Source organism: Grus americana, chromosome 24 (genome assembly GCF_028858705.1).
Source record: "Grus americana isolate bGruAme1 chromosome 24, bGruAme1.mat, whole genome shotgun sequence".
Taxonomy (NCBI): Eukaryota; Metazoa; Chordata; class Aves; order Gruiformes; family Gruidae; genus Grus; species Grus americana.
Genome location: NC_072875.1, coordinates 562,587 through 583,547, shown reverse-complemented (window position 1 = coordinate 583,547; position 20,961 = coordinate 562,587). Strand labels below are relative to the sequence as shown.

General features: G+C 47.3%; 1 protein-coding gene across 10 annotated transcripts in view; it reads right to left on the bottom strand.

The window, feature by feature from the left end:
• Positions 1-639: 639 nt before the first annotated feature.
• The window catches only part of TRIM29 (tripartite motif containing 29), a 63,214-nt gene continuing 42,892 nt past the window's right edge, over positions 640-20,961 (bottom strand). For 6 of the 10 annotated variants that reach the window (XM_054802965.1, XM_054802967.1, XM_054802968.1 and 3 more), the window contains 8 exons: positions 19,076-19,171; positions 17,594-17,827; positions 17,032-17,230; positions 13,007-13,090; positions 9,519-9,578; positions 8,158-8,259; positions 6,966-7,042; positions 640-4,094 (listed from right to left, as the gene is read on the bottom strand). In XM_054802965.1, coding sequence (XP_054658940.1) covers positions 4,032-4,094; positions 6,966-7,042; positions 8,158-8,259; positions 9,519-9,578; positions 13,007-13,090; positions 17,032-17,230; positions 17,594-17,827; positions 19,076-19,171 — 915 coding nt within the window. In that variant the 3' untranslated portion in view covers positions 640-4,031. The remainder of the gene's footprint in view (positions 4,095-6,965; positions 7,043-8,157; positions 8,260-9,518; positions 9,579-13,006; positions 13,091-17,031; positions 17,231-17,593; positions 17,828-19,075; positions 19,172-20,961) is intronic. The other 4 variants (XM_054802971.1, XM_054802970.1, XM_054802972.1 and 1 more) reach the window with 4 other exon arrangements.

Here is a 20,961-nt window from a genome sequence, read left to right as displayed (position 1 = left end):
TGGTGGGTGGGCAGCGGGGGGTTACGAATGAGGCTGTGCTGAGAAGCAGCCGCCGCTGGGCCAAGAAACCAGACCCAGAAGCCTAAACTTTCAGGAAACAGCAAATTGCTGGGGGTGAAAGAGGGAGAAGACCCCTCTTGATGTCATCGGCATCCACTCCAAGGAGGAGCCATGGCTGCTCACTTCCCTCTGAGTCAGCCTGACTGCAGTTTTTGTCCTTGAGCCTTGCTGCTGATGCCTGACCCCAGATCCAACCCCTCCGGTCTGCCTGAGTAGAGGGAGACGAGCAGTCCTGTCTCCTTCAGCTGGGCTGGCTGTCCTTGGTGTCCAAGCTGGGTGTGCAGCAGTGCTGAGCTCAGACCGTGCGTCCAGGCTGCAAAGTTCATTATGGCGTGCCTGGGGCTGCTCTGACTAGATTCCCTAAGCAGGTGCGATGCAGCCCTGCAGCTGAGAGGTTCATTACTCCATCCCCATGCTGCTGGCACGACCAGTCCTGCTCACTGCCTCTGACTGCTCAGGCAATGAGCTCCTTTTTTTTTTTTTTTTTTTTTTTGTAGTGTCACAGAGTCCAGGAGTGTAGAGTGCGCTTGTAACTTGTTCTTCTCGTGCTTAAGTGGTGGAACTGAGATGTTTGCAGCAATTTCAGGACAGGAAGAAGATTTCTCTTTGATTGCTTTTTAATCACAGTAATAACAGTAATGGAGGCAGTGAGCGGAATTGATGGGAAAGAGCTGAGCTCTGTTCTCTGGTAACTCCCATGCGGAATAAACAAGGAGGATTTACTGGCTTCTCAAGTGAATTGGTAGTATCTTCACTCTTCAGGAATGACTCAGCAATGTGTGGGGAAAAATAGCTGGTATCTGGTACCTGGGAGAAGAAACATGCCAGGCATCCTCTGGAAAGCTCCCTGCTTTAGTGTATCTGGGGAAAATGAATAAACCTTGCCTGCCTCTGTTCTTATCCCTGCAGATTCACGTGTACGGTTGCTCTTTTAAGTGGCTGTCAGGGCTACCTCTGTGCGCGTCTGGCCTTGAATCTGCACCTTTAGCAGCCCACAAGGGATTTCTTCTCTCCCTCAGAGACAAGAGAAGCCGTGATATAGGCAAGAAATCTGAGCCGTGCAGAACCGGAGGCCTATATCCCCAGAAAGGTTCAAGCAGGTGGAGGGTCCCGAACCAACTTCCCAGGGAGACTCAGGTCCGGGCTGGGGCAAAACAGTGCCCCAGCTCAGCAGTCTCCTCGCAGCCTGGTCTCTCCTAGGCTGATTTTGGCCTGCCTGTATGTGAGCAAACGCTTTCCTCCGGTGGGAACTGGTGAGGTTTAACTCTGGCAGGCGAGGGGCACTGAAATCATGAACAACCACAGGCTGAGGGGTTTCTAGAAATGCCCTTGCAGGGAAGGGCTTGCGTGGCACCGGTGTTTGGGAACTGACCTAGCTGGGCATATCTGCAGGGTGGTCTCAAGGTTTTATACTAGAAGGGTGTCCGTCAGTCTGGCTGTGACCTTCAAGGATGTGGGAATTTTCTCTGAGCTGACATGGCCCTGACTCAAAATACCCAGAAAGCAGAGACAAGAAAGCCTCTAGGAGCTGGGAAAACAGGTTCTCCAAACCCCTTGCTCATATAAAGAATATTTTGAAGAGATTTAACCTCACTGAGAGTCTTACAAGCATACAAACACCAAAGACAGAGAGAGACCTCATCCCCAGGGTTTTTGGTCAGACATGGAGCTTTCTCCTTTATTTCTGCAGTATGTGTTGCACACGTGAAGGGCCTCATTTACATCAGCGCAGTCGTGTCCTGTCTGAGGAGGTGGAATTCCTCTTGCTTTGCTGATCAAGACAAACATGATAAAAACAGTTCACGCACGATACACCTCAAAGCCGCGCCTCTAGTTCCCCGGGACTGTGGGGTACAGCGGGGCCAGAGCTGCGCCCCTGCTCCGGCGGGGCAAAGGGCCGTGAGGAGACCAGCAGGGATGGAAGGGGAGGCCCGGCGTCCTCCCAGGCTAACGCAAACGGGGAGCAGCTCCGTTCCTGTCGCTGGAGCGTGCCGGTGTGTAAAGCCGTGCCGGTGTGTGCGAGGTCTGAGTGAGGCCCTCGAAGCGAGGAGGGGAAGGGGAGCAAACAGGCCATGGGGGCTGCAGAGGTGTGGGGTAGGGCAGAGCCGACGGGGAGGGGTGGCGGGAGGAAGGGGACGCTCGCTTCCTTGGGCTGGTCATTTGTGTGCTGGGCGAGGGGCAGCGCGGGTCCAGGCCGGCACCGCAGCAAGCCTTCTTTAGGGCAGGAAAGAAGGGGGGGATTTTAATATCCGAGTTTTGGAGGAGGAGGGAGGGATCATGCTCGCATTTTGGAGAACGGAAAGGAGGTGGTGGAAGCTTTTACAGGAACATAAGGGACCCAAGTGATTACTGACGCCTGCTCAGGGGCAAAACATCAGTGAGATTTGGGGAGGGCTTATTTTATCCTTTCACGCACGTACTCAACCCCTCAACGTATTTCCTAGCAACTCTATCCCAGTTTCCCTTTCTTCACATCCTTCTCTACCATGCTATCCCCTTCCCCTCTGGTCATTAAGGAAAAAAAAATGATAAAATAAGTGCCATTTCAAGTATTCTGGAGCAACCAACTGTCCGCCTCAGAAGTTTTGTCTGAGGTGTCGGATTAAAAAGCAGCGAGTATCTTTGCACGGGGATTAGCAAGAAAGTAATTTTCAGGGAGCGATAGGCGTGACCTCTCTTAGCAAGGTGTTGCGAGCATTTAGGGGTAGGAAAGGTGGGGGGAAGCCATTCCAAAACCCACTTGAATAGAGCAAACAGTGAAAAGTAGCTGTCAGGTCTTGGTCCTCTGTTGTGCAGCAGCTTATCACCGTTTGAGGGCTCTGATCCTGCAATGGGCCGTCTGCTCCCATTGACTGGCCTGGGCAGGTTTTTTGCATAGCACGGACCTAACCTCTCAGTTTTGTCCAAGGGGAAGGGAAATAATCTCAGTGAGATCACGGAAGGGTTAACCAGCCCTGGCTAGTTTGCAGCCTGGGTGCTGACGTGATTCGTCTGTCCAGGGGACAAATAAAAAATGTTATCCTGAACAAAAAGCTATGGTACTAATGCTCATTGCAGAAAAAAATACCTGAACCACAATATAGAAATCAATTTTGGTATAGGGAAATTAAAAAAAAAACCCCACAAAACAAAAAAAACACCCAATACCTATGGCATCTAATCAATCATATATTAGTAGGATGGATTTTCTTTTTATTTCTTACTTTGAAAAGGTGGCTGGAGGGGTACTTTAATGGGATAGAAAGCCTCTCTGCCCTCCACCAGGAGCTGACCCTGGGCTGTAGCAGCTCCAAATAGGTCTTGTTGGCTGGCTTCTTGGAAGCCAGCAGGAGCAGAGCTGAGCTGAGAAGCGCCCTGAGGAAGCGTGCCACTGCCGGCGTGGGCTGGGGGAGTCTGCGGGGACCTCAGGGATCAGGCAGTGCTGATCCCCGTGAGAGCTGTGCGTCCCCATCCGAGGGAGGCAGGGCCGGCTCTCGGGGTAGAGAGGCATGGGAAGAGCTGTTACTGCTCCCAGTGGCGGAGGCCTCTCCATTCCAGGAAGACCTTTGGGCCCCCCCAGCTTGGGACCTTCACCAGGACTTAAAACAGCTAAGGTCACATAAACACACTGGGGACAATTGGGCAACTGGTATAGCAGAGTCGGGGGGGGTGCCACCCAAGCATGCATGCTTCCCGGGAGAAGCAGAGCAGCTCGCTCTGCAGAAGCAAAGGGAAGGGCATTGACAGAGGCAATAAGGAGGTGACAGCAGAGGATGGGGTTATGTTGTTAAGGCCTGCAGAGCTTTCAAGGTGATTAGGTGATTTGGAAAAAGTCCTTGTTTCCTCTAGTAAAGGCTATTCCCTTCTGCACCTTCCCTCTCCCTGGCAGAGATTAGAGCAGTAAGGTTAATATAGTAGCAGGTACATCCATGAAAATCCGCAGCTGAGTCTTCACTCCAAGTGCTGCCAGCTCTTCCCTAAATCTTCAGGAATCAAGGTGCCTCGTTGGAAGTGGCTCCATTGCCTTTGTTGACGTAAAAGGGGCGGTAATGTGACTGCAATGGAGAATTTGGGGCATGTGAGTTTGACCTACCTTCTTTTTCTATACTTCACCCTCCTAGGTAGCCCAACCATACGTATCTTGACATACTCCTATCTTAACGCCTTCAGTCTTTCCTCTTGCAGAGCAACACCACCTCGTTTCACTACTAGAGGTGCTGGAGTGATCAAATGCAAATGGTGTTGCTTTTTGATTTGTATACATGCTTTGCATGGACTTCATTCCTGAGCCAAATGAGTCTGTGCATCATATAAAATCTCAGACTATGACTCATGGTTTGATGAGAGGTTTCTGGGAGAAGAGGAATGTCACCTTTATTTTTATGCTTCTGTCAGTGTCTTTTAATTGCTTGCTAACCTGAGAATCATGGGAGTTTTCACATTTAAAGCCATGCACAGTTATGCGAGTGAGCAACTAAGTTGCATGGTCTTTATTTGTGCTTTCTGGCTGGCAAGCCAAAACTCTTGTGCGTGGAGATTCTCACACAATGGTGTATTGCTTATTTGTGTCCAGTACTAAATGTCTGTGTAAACAGAAGCGTAAGTGGAGAGACGGGGCAGAGCCCGAAGGAATTGCCCGCTGTTTTCTGTCTCTCCAGCTTTGTTTACTGTGGTCTCTAATTGTGTCTCTTCTCATCAGGACCGACCCCAGGAATTTCATTCTTATCTGCACCATTACAAATAAGCAACATGTGGCAAAGTTGTGTTGTGCAGCCTCACGTTGGCTTGGGATGATTGCAAAACACAAAAGCCCATTTATGGATTCTGACAGCTGGTTGCACTGTTCAAGGCAAAATCTCTAGCCTGGATGAGAATATGCTCACACAATGAAGTGTCGAAGGTAATTGAGAACAACCGTGGTTTTGTAACGTCTGATCTGTCTTAGGTTTGATCCACTGCCCAGATCTCGCTTGCAGAAGGTGAGAGACACCTCGCAGCAACATGCTGGTACACTTTTGTGCAGCGCAGTAGTTAGTAGCAGGCATGGCGGGAGGCTGGAAGCATGGGCAGAGCCAACCCAACCCATCTTGCTGTTCAGAGCTGACTCCCAATACTTCTGCTCAATGTTCCCTTTTGTTGAAATTCTTTTCATTTTATGGCTTTAATTTCCAGTATAATTAAGAGATAGAAGAGAGGGCCTGCATTTTAAAGAACTCCCTGTGGGTTAAGAAGACATTCCTCTTTAAACAGTATAGTCCTGTGCTAAAATTCATATTTGCAGAGCTTTTAGAATGTGTATTACTTAAATACATATTTAAGACTATTTTAAAAGCTAGATTATTGGCCCAATAGACCATAAAAACTCCTGCAGAGCTACTGCAGTCCAGAGCATTTATTTCTATTTTGGGACTTTTTAATGCTTATATTTATCAATGCAATTGTTAGGTTCAAGGCTATCTGGTGAATATAGGCTATAAAAATAAAATAGACGTTACAAGTGTATGCCTGAGAAAGAAAGGGAGACAGAAGAAGACTGGTGGCTTTGTGTGGGAGAAGTTACCCAAGCTTTCTCTATGGGCATTAAGGCAAGCAGGAGTTGTGTTCATGGAGCACGGCACGCTGACTGTCGTACAGTGGGGTCCTTATTGCCAAGAAGACAATACTCACATTTGCCAGTGCTAACAGAGGCTTCACTTTCCTGACCAGACCTCCCCAGTCTAACACCACCATTGGGGAGGATAGGTTGGTATCTAAAAATCACTGGGGAAAGTCTCCATCTGGGCACACACACGATGAAGCGGATGATCTTTTAGGAAGGGAGTGATCAAACGTAAGACAGAGAAAACTTTGCAGTTCCTAAGAGATGTGCTTTGCTGTAACACATTCAGAGACTCGAGGCTGGACTTTCTGAAAGTGATACAGTCTACCAGGGAACGTCCCTTTCACTGGCATTCATCTCCTGGCGGGGCCTTGAAAATTTAGCAGAGATATACAGCTGCAGTCCTTAGGCAGCCACTTTCTAACCGTTGTGTATTTCCTGTTTTCTTCCTTCAGCGTGGGAATGCTCTCGATTCTTGACCCTCTCCTTCTTACAAGTCTTATTTCCAGGGAAGAGTAAATAATCTTTCACAAATGTAAAATCAGAATTCAAAAAATAGATTTCATCTGCAGAGATGGGGGCAAAAACTTGACAATCTCAATTCAGATCGTGCAAGATCTTAATGCAGCACACTGCGAATGGATGTCAAGAAAAATGGATGAACTTAGTGCTTCTGTGGTTATGCATTAACTGTTTGTTAACCTTGTATACTTAAGATTACAAGAGCTAAAATATCATTGTCCTCTGCCCCTTATGATGCACTGTTACCTGTTTTGTGCTAACAGTGCACAAAGAGTGTTCTAGTGATTTATGATCGTAGTCCGACCCCTCATCTTTGATATTGCATCTGCCCACTGTAGGTTGTAATTAGCAAGTTTTCGTGATTTAACTTTTATATGGTTGTCTTTGGCGTACTTTACACAATCTGCGCTTTCTAGATGTCACAGGCTACTAAGAGTGTATGATATCCCTGCAGGGATGAAAAGTACTACAGATAGCAGCGTGTGTGCTATAGTGCTTGTAGAGCTTCTAGAAGCCTGGATCAGCTTTTAGACCAGGGCAGAATCTTTTCAAAATGTCATTTCTGAAGTATTGATTATTCCTACAACCCAGAACTGTGGAGGTGGGGGGGGGGGTTAATCTGCATCCTTCTGTGGATGCAGTTAACCACAGAAGAAAAATAATAGAAGCTGTTGACTTGAAGCTTGTACTTTCCCATCTCCAAAGGACGCAAGCCCTAGTCTCTGAAGTCTCGGGTATCCCTAGAACAGATAGTTCTCTTGCTGAAGCTGTGCACGTGCTTTCACACCAAGGGTATATTTCTTACCAATACAGACTGCTTAGAGGATTTCCATGTCTGTGGCGTCACCTTTGCAGACTGATGTCTCACTATTGAAGGATAAGCTGTGACAACATAAAACAGCCTGTTATAGATCGGTCCCTGCCACCATCCCCATCTCCCCTTGCGAGCGTCAAGATGAGTAGCAGGACTGGAAGTGCCACATAATTAGTATTGCATTGCTTAACATTGAAATGCAGCCATTTCTGGGGTGGGACACAACAGCCGTCAGACAGATGCCTATTCACCACCTAATCAGTTAGGGAAAGGGAGTAAAGAAGGTCTGTCTAATTAAAATGTCTGAGGAACGCAGAGAGGTGGAATGCAATCGGTCCAATTAAATTTAGGCCAAGTCCCGAACTAAGCATTCTAACTCTTGCAAAGAACACTATCAGCTATTTAATTAGTGCAAAGAGCCAAGGCCTGGGTTTCGTGTCAGAAATTAATGACAGTACCTCTGGCAGCGTGATAAGTCCTAACCCCCTTCTACCACACCAGCTCCGTTCTGATTCAAAAATAATACCACCCCCAGTGAATCACAACCAGTTTCAGTGCTATCAGGCACTGGCCTTTCCACACCATTCGCAAATTAATCAGACCTGACTCTGCTTGGCAGGTGCTGATGCTCTTGGATTCCACCTCTGGTGCCCTTGAACTTAGTGGGTAGTGAAAACAGGATTTTGAGATGGTGAATGGGGGATTCTGGTTCGGATGAAGGAGGACTGGCAGCTACTGCTTTTTTTTTTTTTTTTTTTTAAAGGTTGTGCTCAGTGGCTGTTATTCTTCCACGAGGATAGCTGTTTTAAAACACTGATGAAGCTAGAGGGGTAAATGGCCATGAACATAATTTCATAGTATCTTTTTCTCCCTGGTCCCTACGCCATCTAAAATTCTCATCTTTACCCATTACAAACAAAATTTAAAACCCCTTCAACCATTCACTAGGTATAAGTTTTTAATACTTTTCAACACTCTTTAATAAACTCCCGTTGCCCTGGTTCAGCAGAGTAAGTTGCTCATGTAAACGTGTGTGTATCTAGGAGATTGACGGTCAGGGCAGGAGATATTGGCCAGGTATAGGACTGCTCCAGGCCTTCTCTAGGGGAGCAAGAACAGGGTTAAATGTCTTATCACCTAAAAAAGGGGCAGAAAGAAGGGGGAGAAGCTAAATGCCTGGTACCGGTCTTAGTGAAGAGGCTCCCATCAGACTGTTTGCTGAAGTCACCAGGCGGATTCTGTCCCACCGAGGAGAACTGAAAAGGCAGCTTAGTGCCATTGCCTACTGGAAGATAGAAGAGGTTGTGTTATTCCATGGTGTTGCACACTGCAGTGGGGAAGCCTAAGCATTTCAAAACACACCCAGCATTTCAAAATTACCTTCAACTAGCTTGGGGGAAAATGGGAACTAATAGCTTTGTCCCTTTTCCCTTAGTAAGAAAAGGCAAGTGAGAGCAGCCAGTTGTGGGGTCCTGGTGTACACAGTGTGCGAGTGTGAAGAGATCCCAATGCTCCAGGCAGGCAGGGAAGAGCCTTTCTCTTGAGAGACCCAGAGTGCAGGTGTGACTGAAGAGCAGCAGCTTCCTCGCAGGTGAACTGCATCTCCAGAGACTGGAGTAATGAGGCAAACTATGTAACTGCAAAGCTCCCTTGCCTCCAAGCAGTTGAGGCTTTATTCAAAGCCCATTGAAATTAAAGCAAGGCTTCCCCTCCTGGCCTCCTTGGGGTCAGGCCCTGGCTGCCAGAATGAATCTGAGAGCAGAGACGATGAGAGGGAGACAGCCCTGCCTGTGGCATGAAAAGCAGAAATGACTTAGGTGTGGCTGTGAGTCACGAGAGCTTCCCCCAGGCAGAGTGGCCATGGAGGATGCTTGTAGGCTGCTTCTGAATGAAAGGAAAGGCAAGACCTTCTGAGCATGAATGAAGCGAAGTAAGAAACTATAGGCAAGAAAAAGGAAGGTGGGGATCTGTGAAGAAAAGGCATGACTTTGCTGCTGCTGGTTCGCAGTAAACTAGCTCAAAGTACCCCCTCCCATTGTGCTGGATGCTGTACAGACAGTGAACGTTGGTCAGGCTCTGTCTTTGAGAACTTATGAGCTAAGTAAAAGGTGTATGTGTGATGGAGATGAGCAGCTTTGTGCGTCTGAGACTGGCCGAGGGTATTTGGAGTCTGCTCGTGCTTCTGCCGCAACCTCGGCAGATTGCCTCGGATGATGTTGGCACTCCCGTCGATTGCAGGTGGTTGGGTATCTTGGGATCTTTGCAAATTGGCACCTATGTTTTCTATCTTCTTCTTTTGCTGTCTGAACAACGAGGGCCAGGATGCCTTTCCCTCCTATATACACAGCACCTAGAACAGTGACGCCCTGAGTTTGGGTGTATGCAGATGGTGCTGATAACCCAGCTAAGAGATGGTTCTGTGAGACAGTGATTGACAGGTGACAGGAGAGCTGAGAGGGGAAGCAGAAGAGGTTGGTTAGCCAGCTAGAAAGCTGTGGCACGGGGGGTTAGATCCTTTCAAACTGAAGTCGGAATTACCCGTACCAAGTGTTTCCTCAGTCGCTTGGAAGGAGGAAAATTCCCATGATCGTGGGTTGAAACTGGCTGTAAAACAAGAGCATCCAGTTCAGCAGTCGGCTCCTGATGAGCTGGCTCAAAGGCCTGTGCCTGGCATTGCTCTATGAAACAGTCCCCACCAATTTGGAAGCAGCCCCAAACCAGAAATCTGGGTCCAGGGAGTAGAGGAAAGCCTAGTCTTTTTTCTCTGGGTTCTAGGGAATGGTGAATAGACTTCTCATTTAGAGAACAAAGCGCTCTCGCTGCCACAGAGCTGTCTTTAGCTGCATTAAATTGCCACCTCAGGTTTGTCTACTCAACGTGACTATTCTGCAAAGAGACCTGCAGACAGAGGCTTGGATTTAGAGCTCAAGACACACAAGCAGAGGAACATTTCTTGCTCAAGCACACATTGACTCAGCCACTGTGACAGGCCTGTGCTCCAGGGTGTCACTAGGACATCACGCTGTGGTGCAGACTAGTGCCGTTATACCCCTTTTGTGAAACGGTGGACTCCCAGGGGAGCGAGAGGGAGGTGACTACTTGGAGCTGTTATGCTGCCATCCTGTGGACTGCTTTTCTGTTTAAGCAGTGTTTCTATTTAAGCAGTTCTCTCTCCCTCTCTGTGTGCCTCTGTCCCTTCTACTCTTCATTCAGAGACTTCCAAAGGTACAAGATGATCTTTCCAACCTCCTCCTGGCTTTGGCCAAACTGTTTGCAACATCAGGAGAAGAAAGCTCAGTGGAAGAGGACAGAAAGGAGTGTTGAGCAGTTGAACAGACTGTTCCTCTGTCTTTTAGGCAGCATTGAAATCATTTATGTCTCCCCTCTGCCTCATTATGTCATCCCTGCAGGCAGATGCTCTGTGATACTGTCTTTAATGACAAGAGCAGTGGAAGGCTCCCTGAATTTAAGCAGGGCTTAAAAACCTATAGGTTCAGCTCAAATCCAAGCAGTTTCTTAGTATGGGCCACTACAATTAGTGCAGAGCAGTAATTGAGTAGCATTCCTCCTGTGGTCTCAGGCAGAATTTTCAGTGATCTAACCTAGTGAGAAAAAGGGAGTGCTACAAAACTATCATGAGATATTCAAAGATTCTGTGCAATGCACAGGGTGGTCCTTTTTTTCCCCTCCCATTTTATGGAACTCCTTAGAAACGATGCAATTGGAGGCAGTGCTGGACTTCTACATGACACACTGGTAGAGCATAGGAAGCTACAGAGAGTTAAATTATTATGGGTATATTGCATTATTCATTGGATAATCCTTTGCTAGCCAGCATGCAAGTTAAGTGGGTCATGTCTCCTTGTTTTGCCTGCTGATTCATTCCCAAAGTCCCCATCAGAGTGGTCTCAGCAGCTGGTTCCTTGCTATCACACTTGAGCCCTCATCCTGGTAGAGAATCCAGTGCTGTTCGATCCCCGTTTCAGCAGAGACTGTGTGTACAATCACGTCCTTAGTGGTTTTTTTGTACAAAGGAACCTTCTTGGTAGAAAATAAAGAATGAATAGCTTTGGAAGGCAACATGTCTGTGCTCTCAGGAAAACGTAGATGCGTAGGCAGAACAAACGCTGCCCCAGTATTTGTATATTCAAAAGTCCATTGCAGGAAGCAGTGGGCCACTGAACTGCCAGCCACTGTACAACCCTTGCACTACTCTGCAGCTGACTGCATCCAGCAAGTGCCCCTGCTGGCTCCAATAAACAGCACTCAGTAAGACACCCTGTCTCTAGCAGTCCCTGTCTGATCCATCCTGTCTCTTGGCATGTCCTTCAGGAGGCTGGGATGCTGGATCCCAGCTGCTCCCAGGTCTCAGCAGCTGATCCTCCAGAGAGGAGCAGAGGGAAGTCCAGGCACTTCTGTCCAGAGCAGCGAGCAGCCAGGCCATACCATGCTGTCGCACTGCCGCAAATGGCTTTTCCCTTCCTCTTGCCACGTCAGGTTTCAGCCCTGTCCCAGACACACATGGGAGCAGTGATGGCCGGATGGCATTGTCTACTGCGTTCCTCCCATCACACACACCCCCACACCCCCCACACCCCTTAAAATGCATGTTGGGCCATTTCCACCTGAACCCGAAGCCCCACGTTTTGCATAGAGATGGGTTCAGGACATGCAATTTTAGAATTAACTTTCAGCCATTCCTTAAGGTTGAAAACAGTTGGATGCAGGGCCGGGACCGTGGTCTCTCCCCAGCATCGGCAGCTCCGCTTAGCAGACATGTGTTTCCCTGACAGCGCGGGGCCTGTAAAGCCCTGAAGCAGCTGGGGCAGAACAGCAGCTCTAACCGTCCGGGTGGCGTTTGGAGACAGGCTGCGTGCAAAACGAACCCGCCACTGGCAAAATGCCCCTCTGCAGTCTCTGATGAAGAGGCTTCCCCCTAACTTGGGGGGCCTGCAGGAAACAGCCCTGCTAAAGGCCTGCGGATGCTGAACTGGGAACGTTGCGTCTGCTCCTGATGGTGTCCTCGCCCCCACGGCGCCAGGCAGGGCTGCCAGCGAGCTGCCAGGCATGGGCTGGTAACAGAGGAGAAGGGCAAAGCGGAAATCCAGACAAAGGGCTCAGTGTTGGGATGTGAGTTATCCCCACGAAACCCTAGCGACAGAGCAGTCGTGCTTCCAACACGCCTTCAGGGGAGCGCCACTGCTGATGGCTGGCGTAGCCCTTCACCCTGCCCACCATCTGGCTTTGCAGAACATCGGCTGTGCACACCTGGCAAATCCAGGCAGGACCTTGCTCTCTAGGGACCAGAGGAAATTTGGTTACTTACTTAGTACTAACTTTTCTGTTCTTTTGTTTCTAGAGGCATTGCTCTGCCTAGGCTTTTAGCACTTTCTGCTTCTCACTCTGGAGGTCCTGACACTAATTTAGAAAGACACAACTCAATGTGTTGAAAACAGTCATTCACTCCAAAGACTCAGCCTGTAGCGTTCATGTAACAATTGGGACATAAACAGATCACCAGGACTCTTGGCAGTGTCAGAGCTCAGAAAGGAACCCCAGACTCCTGCTGTTTTAGGACATATTCCTCACTACTACTAGCCTTTCCCTGCAGGAAAAAAGTATGCCTTCTGGTGAAAGTAAAATCCTAATGCAGGACAAGCCTAGTGTAACTTTCACACTTAATAGCCCAGTGGAGTAAGCTTCCGATGGAGAGTAACACTTACTTCAACGCGGTAACACGTGTTAAAACTCCCCTGTATTCACAAACTACACCCTTGAAAGAGTTCGGTTGCTCTAGCTCTCCTCGGTGGAGTTGAGAAACTTTGCTGTCTTATTTGAGATGAAAAGGCAAAAACTTCTCAAATCTTTGTAAGCTGGAGAGAAGACCCAGCATAAACAACTGTAGAAGGACTGATCTTGTCCGGGGGACAGCAGGAAATAGGAGGGAAAGCAAATTTTGGGACAAATCATTAATGAAGTTCCTTTCCTATGCTTTGTTTGGAGGAAACCTGACCACCGTTAGGGTGTCGTACCTTTGGGAGACAGGAACATGGAAAATCTCTTCAAGTTGTCGGGCTGGTTCCACTCATAGTTGTTCATCATGTACCGGTGGTCACCTGGAGGAGCAGAGCAGGGCGTGAGCTGGAGTGGCCTTGAGAGGGACAGGAGGAGGGGGAAGGGGATAACAGATTGGCATTGCTTCCTCCAGTGCTGCAGGAGAGGTGCTTCTGCTCTTTGAAAGCAAGTTCCTCTATTTTTGTAATTCCTCTGTGGGACTCTTTGACCGGGAGGTAAAACAGTGCTGTAGCTGCCCAGAGGTTCAGCCTGGGGTAAAAGAAAGCTTCCTTGGAGGCACAGCCCAGCTGAAGCATTCGGCCATTCAGTAGATACACTATCTCCTGAAAATCCATAGGGAGACTTGAGGGTTGAGGCATTTTTCCTGCCAAAATACTGCTGTGTGGCTAAAGATGTATCCCACTTCAAAAGCAGTGGTTTGGGTTTGGCTTCTTTTGTGTGCTTAACTTGTGCCCAAAGCTGGCTTTCAACCAGCAGATCTTGAACTGCAAGTATTGCAGTTCAAGAAAGTCAGTGTTGGGAGAGCTCAATGGGTTGGTGTCTTCAATTTTTAGAGGAGGATGCTCAACCTGAGTTTCAACAGCCCTAGCTTCCTGGGCTCTTGGACTAGGGCGTTTGGTTCAGGCTTCATGCAAAGTGGATAAAACTAACCCTTTTGCCAGGTATTGCGCAGCCTGGTTTTGGCTTTCTGACACTGATCCACAGGAAATGATGCTCTCTATCAGTAGAGTTTCACATAACAATACTTTCTTTTAAGGCCTCGAGTATTACATAAACCTATTGTTCTCTGCAAGGGGGTAAATTTGGTTCCCATGTTTAAATAGTTCCATTCTTTGATTCTTAAGTCACTGAACAAACTTTTATGTTATTTCTCCAATTTGTTTCTGTGTTATTTAAACTCCCTGGATGCTTTCTGATTATTTGTCTCCTTGCCACACTACTAAGTAGGTGCCTGTTATGACAACTAAAAGAAAGTGGAGTCCCTTTGGAGTCTGCTATTAAGCAGGTTTCATTCCATTAATATAATATTTCTTCCTGGGAAGTTTTTTTACACTAGAAGATCAAGCTGGTTGCAAATGAATTTGTTGCAGTGACGCAGGGGGAGTCTGAGTTAATTAAATCCATTAAGTAATTGTGGAGTTATTTCCTTGCAGTCACTAGATGCTGAGTGCTGTCCTCTTTCAAGTGTAATGTGGTCTGAAAAATGGAGAGCTCTGAAGTTTCTGAGACTCACCTTAAATAACATTTCCCAACTGAGTGGATACCACTGTTCTTCTCATTAGGCAGACTCCAAGCTGTGTCCATTAAATCCCCAGTAAAGTTTCTGACAGTGCCCAGATTTCTGGCAGTAGTTAATTTTTGCCCTGCTCAGATATGCTTTGGCGCTTGAATCCCATGGATTTCAAGTACCACTGAGGACTTCTGGCATCAGTAACATGGAGGGGACCCTAATTAGAAGTGATCAAGTAGTCGTCACTCTTTATCCAGAGCTACTAGAACCGAACATATGCATACTCTTGTCGGATTGTACAAATGGCCGAGTAAAATGTATTTGCTTCAGGATTGGCAAAAACCAGCTCTGCAGATGGAAGGTAACTTCCCACGTTATCATAACTTGCATGCAAAGTGGTTTTATGCTACTTGTTTTCAGAAGTGCTGTGAGTAGTCAGGCATCCAAAACCCCTTTGGCATTATGCCATCCAGAGTTTGGAAATTCTGCAAATCTCCAGGTGAGCAAAGAAGAAGAAAGAAAAATGTACAAACGTTATTTTGAGCTGCCTGTCATCTACTTGTATTAAGTTAGAGCCAAATTTCTCAGCAGAACTGAACACATGCAGTGTTGAGAATCTGACCAGGCACCTCGCAGTGTTAAAGGCTGGAAGACAAGTACTGTCCGATTTCTGTTCAATTTCGCTGGGTAGGGAGAGTTTAAACATCTGGCTCTACCTGTGCATCGTGAGCACTTTGAAGGTGGTTCCTGACTTTTCTGAAAAGTTGGCGCTCTGGGCCAGACGTATCTGGTCTATCTAACTCATGTCTGATGGAGAATGATGGCCCCAGATAAACATTAATGAACTGTTTGCAGTGCAGGCTCCTTGGGGCCGGGGACTTAACTCTTTCTCTCCGTAAGGTAGGAAGGCAGCAGGCTGTCGCTTGATGATTACTGGTGGTTCTCATTACAGAGCTAAAGGTAGTCTGGTCCCGTGTCACCTTTATTCGTACTGCTCTAGATTGTGAATGCCAGACAAGGCTGATTCACAAAACCCAGGCTCTGAAAAACATTAGTGTGCTGACCAGTAACTGAACCCATGTCGTTCTGACCTCTGTGCATCTTTTCAACGGGCTGCTTTTTGTCTGTGTTTTTGGTTTGGGGTTTGTTGTTGTTGTTTCTTCCCTTCCTCCTTTATCATATTGTCTTGCAGTATGGATCTGTCTTTTCTGGAAGGAAGTTGGAGTGATTTGCATGGCTGTTGGCCAGGAAAAAAGGTGGTGTATTAATACAGGAGGAATATCTAGTGAGTACTGTGAATTTGAATGAAATAACAGTGATCTTGCGGATTTGCAGCAGAGTTCCTCAACTGCTTGTGTTGTATGAACTGGACTTGAAATTATTCCTGCATCTTTTTGAGTCACGTGTCCTCCTGGACAGCACGGTGCAATTTATCCTCACGTTACCTATCCAGCTTCTTGACCTTTATTGTTCTGGTATCTGGGGTTCCACAACTATTAATAGATTATATCCTTATAGTAGCCTGGTGAGATAACAATTCATTCCAATCCCTATTATTTGTAGTGCAAGAGGTCATTTCATGGGATTAAGTAACTTGCCCAAGGTTACGAAGGATGTTTGTGGGAGAGCTGGGAAGTGAACCTCAGTTGTGGAGTCCCATTCTAGTGCCCTGTCCTCCTAATCCTATGTGTGAGCTTGATGCAAGACAAGTCCTTTCTGCAGAACTAACTGGGAGATACAGAAAGTAAGTGGGTTCTAAAACTCAGATGATTACTTGCGGTGCTGTAGTATTGACCGTGACCTCTCTATTCACATAAGAGAGATCACCCATCCTTAAACATCACTGAAGCATGGGGACCATTTTGGCACTGCATGTCCCTTGATCATCCTGGCTCAGAGCCGGTGGGAAACAAACCTCTCCCTAGGGGAACGTGCAGAGAAGCATGATCAGAGAGAGTTATGCCGGTTCAAGCCGTAGCTTAACCTGAACACCAAAACGGAGACCTTTTTGCGTGGAAAATCTGTTATTAGATTTTCAGTGACAGGTACTTGCAGGGTATTTCATGTTCCAGCCAGGCAAACAGTGCCTGAAATGGGCTGTTGTAAAATGGTATGTCAGACCAGCACAGCAAATGTGGTAACTGAGCTGTACGAACAGGCTAATGACAGGATTTCAAAACTGCTATACTGGGGTGGCTACGTTCACATTTCTGCCACTGCCTTCTCAATTTACCTAGCGAGCGACCGAGTTGCCTTAGTGTATCTGTGCAGACTTCCACGTAGAAACTATCATGCTAAGCTTACAGGGGCTTGTTGGAGCCTGATGCAAGGCAGACTGTCCCTGCTGGCCTCTTGCAGGAGGGAAGGGTCGCTGTTTTTGCCCCCCCTGCCCCAAGAGAAGTGTTGCTCTGAAGTCGCATGCGGGAGGTGGCTGAACCGATTAGACATTGCAAAGCCGTAACGTGAAACAGCGCTCAGGGAAGCGGGGCTAGTTTAGACCCCTGTGTCCCCTGCACACGAGATACTTTAAATCCCTGGTAGTTCAACTGGCTTCATCCCCACATAAGTCTGGTAGGATATCTCTGATATTTCAGAATGAATCCCAGCTACAGGTAGTGTTTCTCCCATTTTCCCTTGGTCCTTGCTTACTTTCTCTTCTGTGAGAGCACACTCATCACGCTTCACCTCCTCTGACTCAGAGCTAGGCTTTGCCCGGGGAGGGAGGGAAGGGGCAGATCTCGGATACTCTACCATTCTCCATGTGGTTCCTCTCTATGAAGTTGCGGCCAAGGTCTGCCTTGCAGATCTTCTCCACGTGCCTCATGCAGACGTTCAGGAGGTCATCTCTGAGGAGTCCCATAGATGGGCTCATGCTCTCCCCTTCAAGCAGCACACTGTATGTTGGGAGAGATGGAGGGGGGACGTAATTCCGCATCAAAGCCCCAAACTCCTGCCAAGAAGAAGGGGGGGGAGAGGTTACTGAGGAACATAAGAGACAGAGGCTAGATCCTAGGGAACTGGCTAATATTAGGCTCCAAACAGTACGAAGTGCAAAGGAGAACAGTGAAGATGGGGACAGCAAACAAATGTTCTGCCTGTGAGCTATAGCCATCTACAAAAAAAAAAAAAACCAAAACCAAAAACCAGGCATTGGCATGCCTAAGTTAGTTCTTCACCTACCAGAGCAGAGACAGCTTCAAATGTCAGGGTTTGTTCCTGCCATGCATGTGCATTGAACTGGAGATCTTACACCAGCTTGGGATTTGTCTTTGGGACAAACCCTGTCCTCATGGGAAAAAGAGGTCTCGGTTACCTGCAGGAAGAGCACGGAGTCACTGATCTGGTGGATCTGCTCCCTGTTCTCCTTGTCCTCCCGCAGCAGCTTTGCCCTCTCTTCCAGCTCATCCACGATTTCTTTCACATTCTCTGATGCAATCTTTTCCCTCTGATCCAGGGCAGCCTTCACTTCATCCCTCTGCCTCTCCAGGTCACGGATCAGCTCTTTGAAATGCTGGTCCACTGTGGCTTTCTCATTGGTGGTGTAGTTCTGCGGAGGGAAGGGGCAGAGAGAGGGGGCAGCAGGAAAGACACCAGAGAAGTAAAATATTAAATTTCTCAGGGAGTCACTTGCTAATAGAGGGATACAGAGGGGGATACGTTCAAGCATTCTCAGCATTTAGACGGTGACTATGGAGACTCCAGGTATGGCAGTCTTAGCACCAGAACAGTTGTGCCAAGAGAAGTAGTATTTGTTCTTGCAATAATTGTGTGTATGTGTAATCTACAGGGCGTGCTGTCTTCCCAATTATAAGAGCATATCTTTTATTTCAATTCATGAACTGCACTCTTAGGTGATATTTAAAAACAGTGTTCAACCTTCTGAATCATGGTTCTGGTTCCTCAAGAATTTGAGGACCAAATTCCCAGCGTTTCAAAGGATGAAAGGTGCTGAAACACTTTTTACAAAGCTGACCTCTAGGTCCCTCAGAAATATTCCTCAGAAGGTCTGTGGATGTAACTATATTAAGAGTTAAAATTTCTAGGTCAGATTTCCAATAATAATAATAACAGTAGTAATAATAATAATAAAGCTGATGAAAAGCAGAACTGGCAAGTCATAGTGTGCGTACCACATAAAAGGGAGAAGAATGGCTTTGCCTATTAATATTATGCAAATTTGCCAGGGGTGTCACCAAATAGTGTTTTCACTGCTCTATTTGGTTAGAGTATAAATGAAAAAAAAGTAACACCATTACTATATTCTAACCCTTAGTGTGGTGAAAGAATTATAAAGGAGCCCTGTATCAGTATGGAAATAAACTGTTCCACTATAAACAAGATGTTTGTTGGTATAACTGCATTTATTCCTGTTGCCTTATCTCTGGGCAATCCAGAGCCCTTCTGGAGTTTATTTTTGTGTGTGGTCTAGCAGGAAAAAAAAGCAGCACACGTTTGTTTCCAAATCAGCCCGGCTGCTGGTGATTGAAGAACAAGAAGGGACCCAAAGCAGGGAGGTGCCTTGGATCATTTTGTAACAAGGCTGTGCTGCCTCTTCTTGATCTCCTGCAGGGTATGTTGCAAGATGGCTTCAGTAGGAGTTGTTGTTTCCAAGATTTGGCGTGAGTGAGTTTTGGAGAGCGGTGAGATAGAGACTGGGTAAGGGATGGAGTGAGTAAGAGCGGGATACGTCAGAAAAACTGAGGAAAGGAGGAGAGGGATGTGAGAGAGTGGAAAAGAAAAGAAAGTGACAGGTACAGGAGGAACAGTGAATTTAAAAGAATACCCCAATACACACCTTGATGCGGTCCCTCTCCTTCTGCCACTTATCCATTTCATCTTCTACCTCGATGATCTTCAGCTGCAGTTGCTCCTTCTGCAGTGAGAGCTCAGCCTGCGAGAAGAAGGGAGTCTCATGAACTGGGGCTGAGGGTGGCCTACTTCAAAGAGGCACTGTGCTTCCACTTGCGCGTTTGGCCCTGAACAGTAATAGCTGGGAGGTACGGGTTCCTGGCACTGCTTGAAATGGAGATCATGTGCTGACACTGGACAAGATCCCAGAGCTTCTGGCTGGGTCAAGGGATTCAGCTCCCTCAGCAAAGACAGCAGCAGCACCCACCTACCAGGCTACTGTCATGGTGCCGCTTTTAATCACACTGGAGTCATTAGCTGGAGGGAGAAGAGGCCTGTTTCAAAATTCAGCTGTGTATGCAGTGAAGGGCCCATCCCAGGGTGTGCCTCTGCAGCAATAACAGTTTTCATGTAATTACGGAATGACGTTTGACGAGTGTTGCAACAAGAGGACGATGCCTCCGGCAGGAATTCTGTTTAGACAGGATCGTGGATTAATTTGCTCTGAATTGAGAGCTTTCATGTTATGATGAAGCTGGGGAATGCTTGGAAAAAATAAAAAACACAAAAGGAGGAGGGAGGAGGTGTAGTCAACCATGCTTGGCTTAGATCAGCAACTTCACTGCGATTCATTTGCATTTCGTTTTGCACTGGCTTCCCAGAGAAGCTCAGACCAGACACTTGCATGCAAGGCAGTTCATAAACTGGAGCCTGCGGAGGGCTGGGCAGCCATGCGCTGGTGTAACGTGCCGGTTGGCGTGCATGCTGTGTCTCTGGATCAGACCAGGACCTGGCTGTTTAGTAATGCCTTGTGCCGTTAACTCTGGGCAACCCCTCCCTCGGTCATTCATATTCACCATGTCCCTGCCCAACAGATCATGACAAAGCCTTTGTTTACGCATTTCAAGATCTTTCTGTTTCATGTGTGTACAGGTTGGGCACAGCACAGCTATAACTACAGGCAATCTGGCTGTGGGACACTTATCCACAGAGCTGTTTAGGAACTACGCAGTTGGCAGAAATTACCTGTATTCCACAACTGAGCTATGTCGCGTTAGAAAAGTTCTGAAAACCCGCTGTTCGTTTGGGATCCTTTGGCAAATGGATAAATCCGCTCCCACGGCAACTAACACAGTGAGGTCTCCCTGCCGTTAACACACAAGACGTAGTTCCCACTGCTTCGCCGCCCATCCGAGAACATAATACAGCATAAAACCTGAGTCTTCTCCTGTGATCATTGATGCCCTTGGGGTGGGAGTTTACAAGTTTTCAGTTCTCCACTCAAGGAGTAGAAAACAGCATCACACAATGAAGAGTAGGCAACAAACTGTCAACCAGCTCAGACCAAGGAAATCAGCCCATCAGGGCTGTTGTCTTGGTGCCAGTCACCGTAGTGTCTGAACATCATCCTGAGCTTGAATCAAGCACAGCTGCATGTGAGAGCCATTGACTCTAGCTGTTCCAATTTAGAAAATCTCTGTTGATAGAGGGAAAACAATTTGGTAGTTGTTTTATTGACTTATAAACCCGAAGAAAGGAGGAACAAAAAAGGCAAATGTACTCGAAGGTATCTCAATGCCAGATGAGCTGCATCCTCACATCGTCACTGTAATTGTCCTTGTTTTTTGAGAGTTAGGACTCTAAATATTATCCGTACACCCTGACAGCCTTCAATAGTCAACTAAATGCAGTCAGGAGCTCATATTCTACAGGGGTTCAGAGCAGACATGGAAGGATTTTGCAGTACAGGATCATCAGGGTGTCGAGATGAGAAAATTCTACCTACTACTAATCAAGAGAGTAAAGACATGAGCTTGATCCCATAGTTTTCAC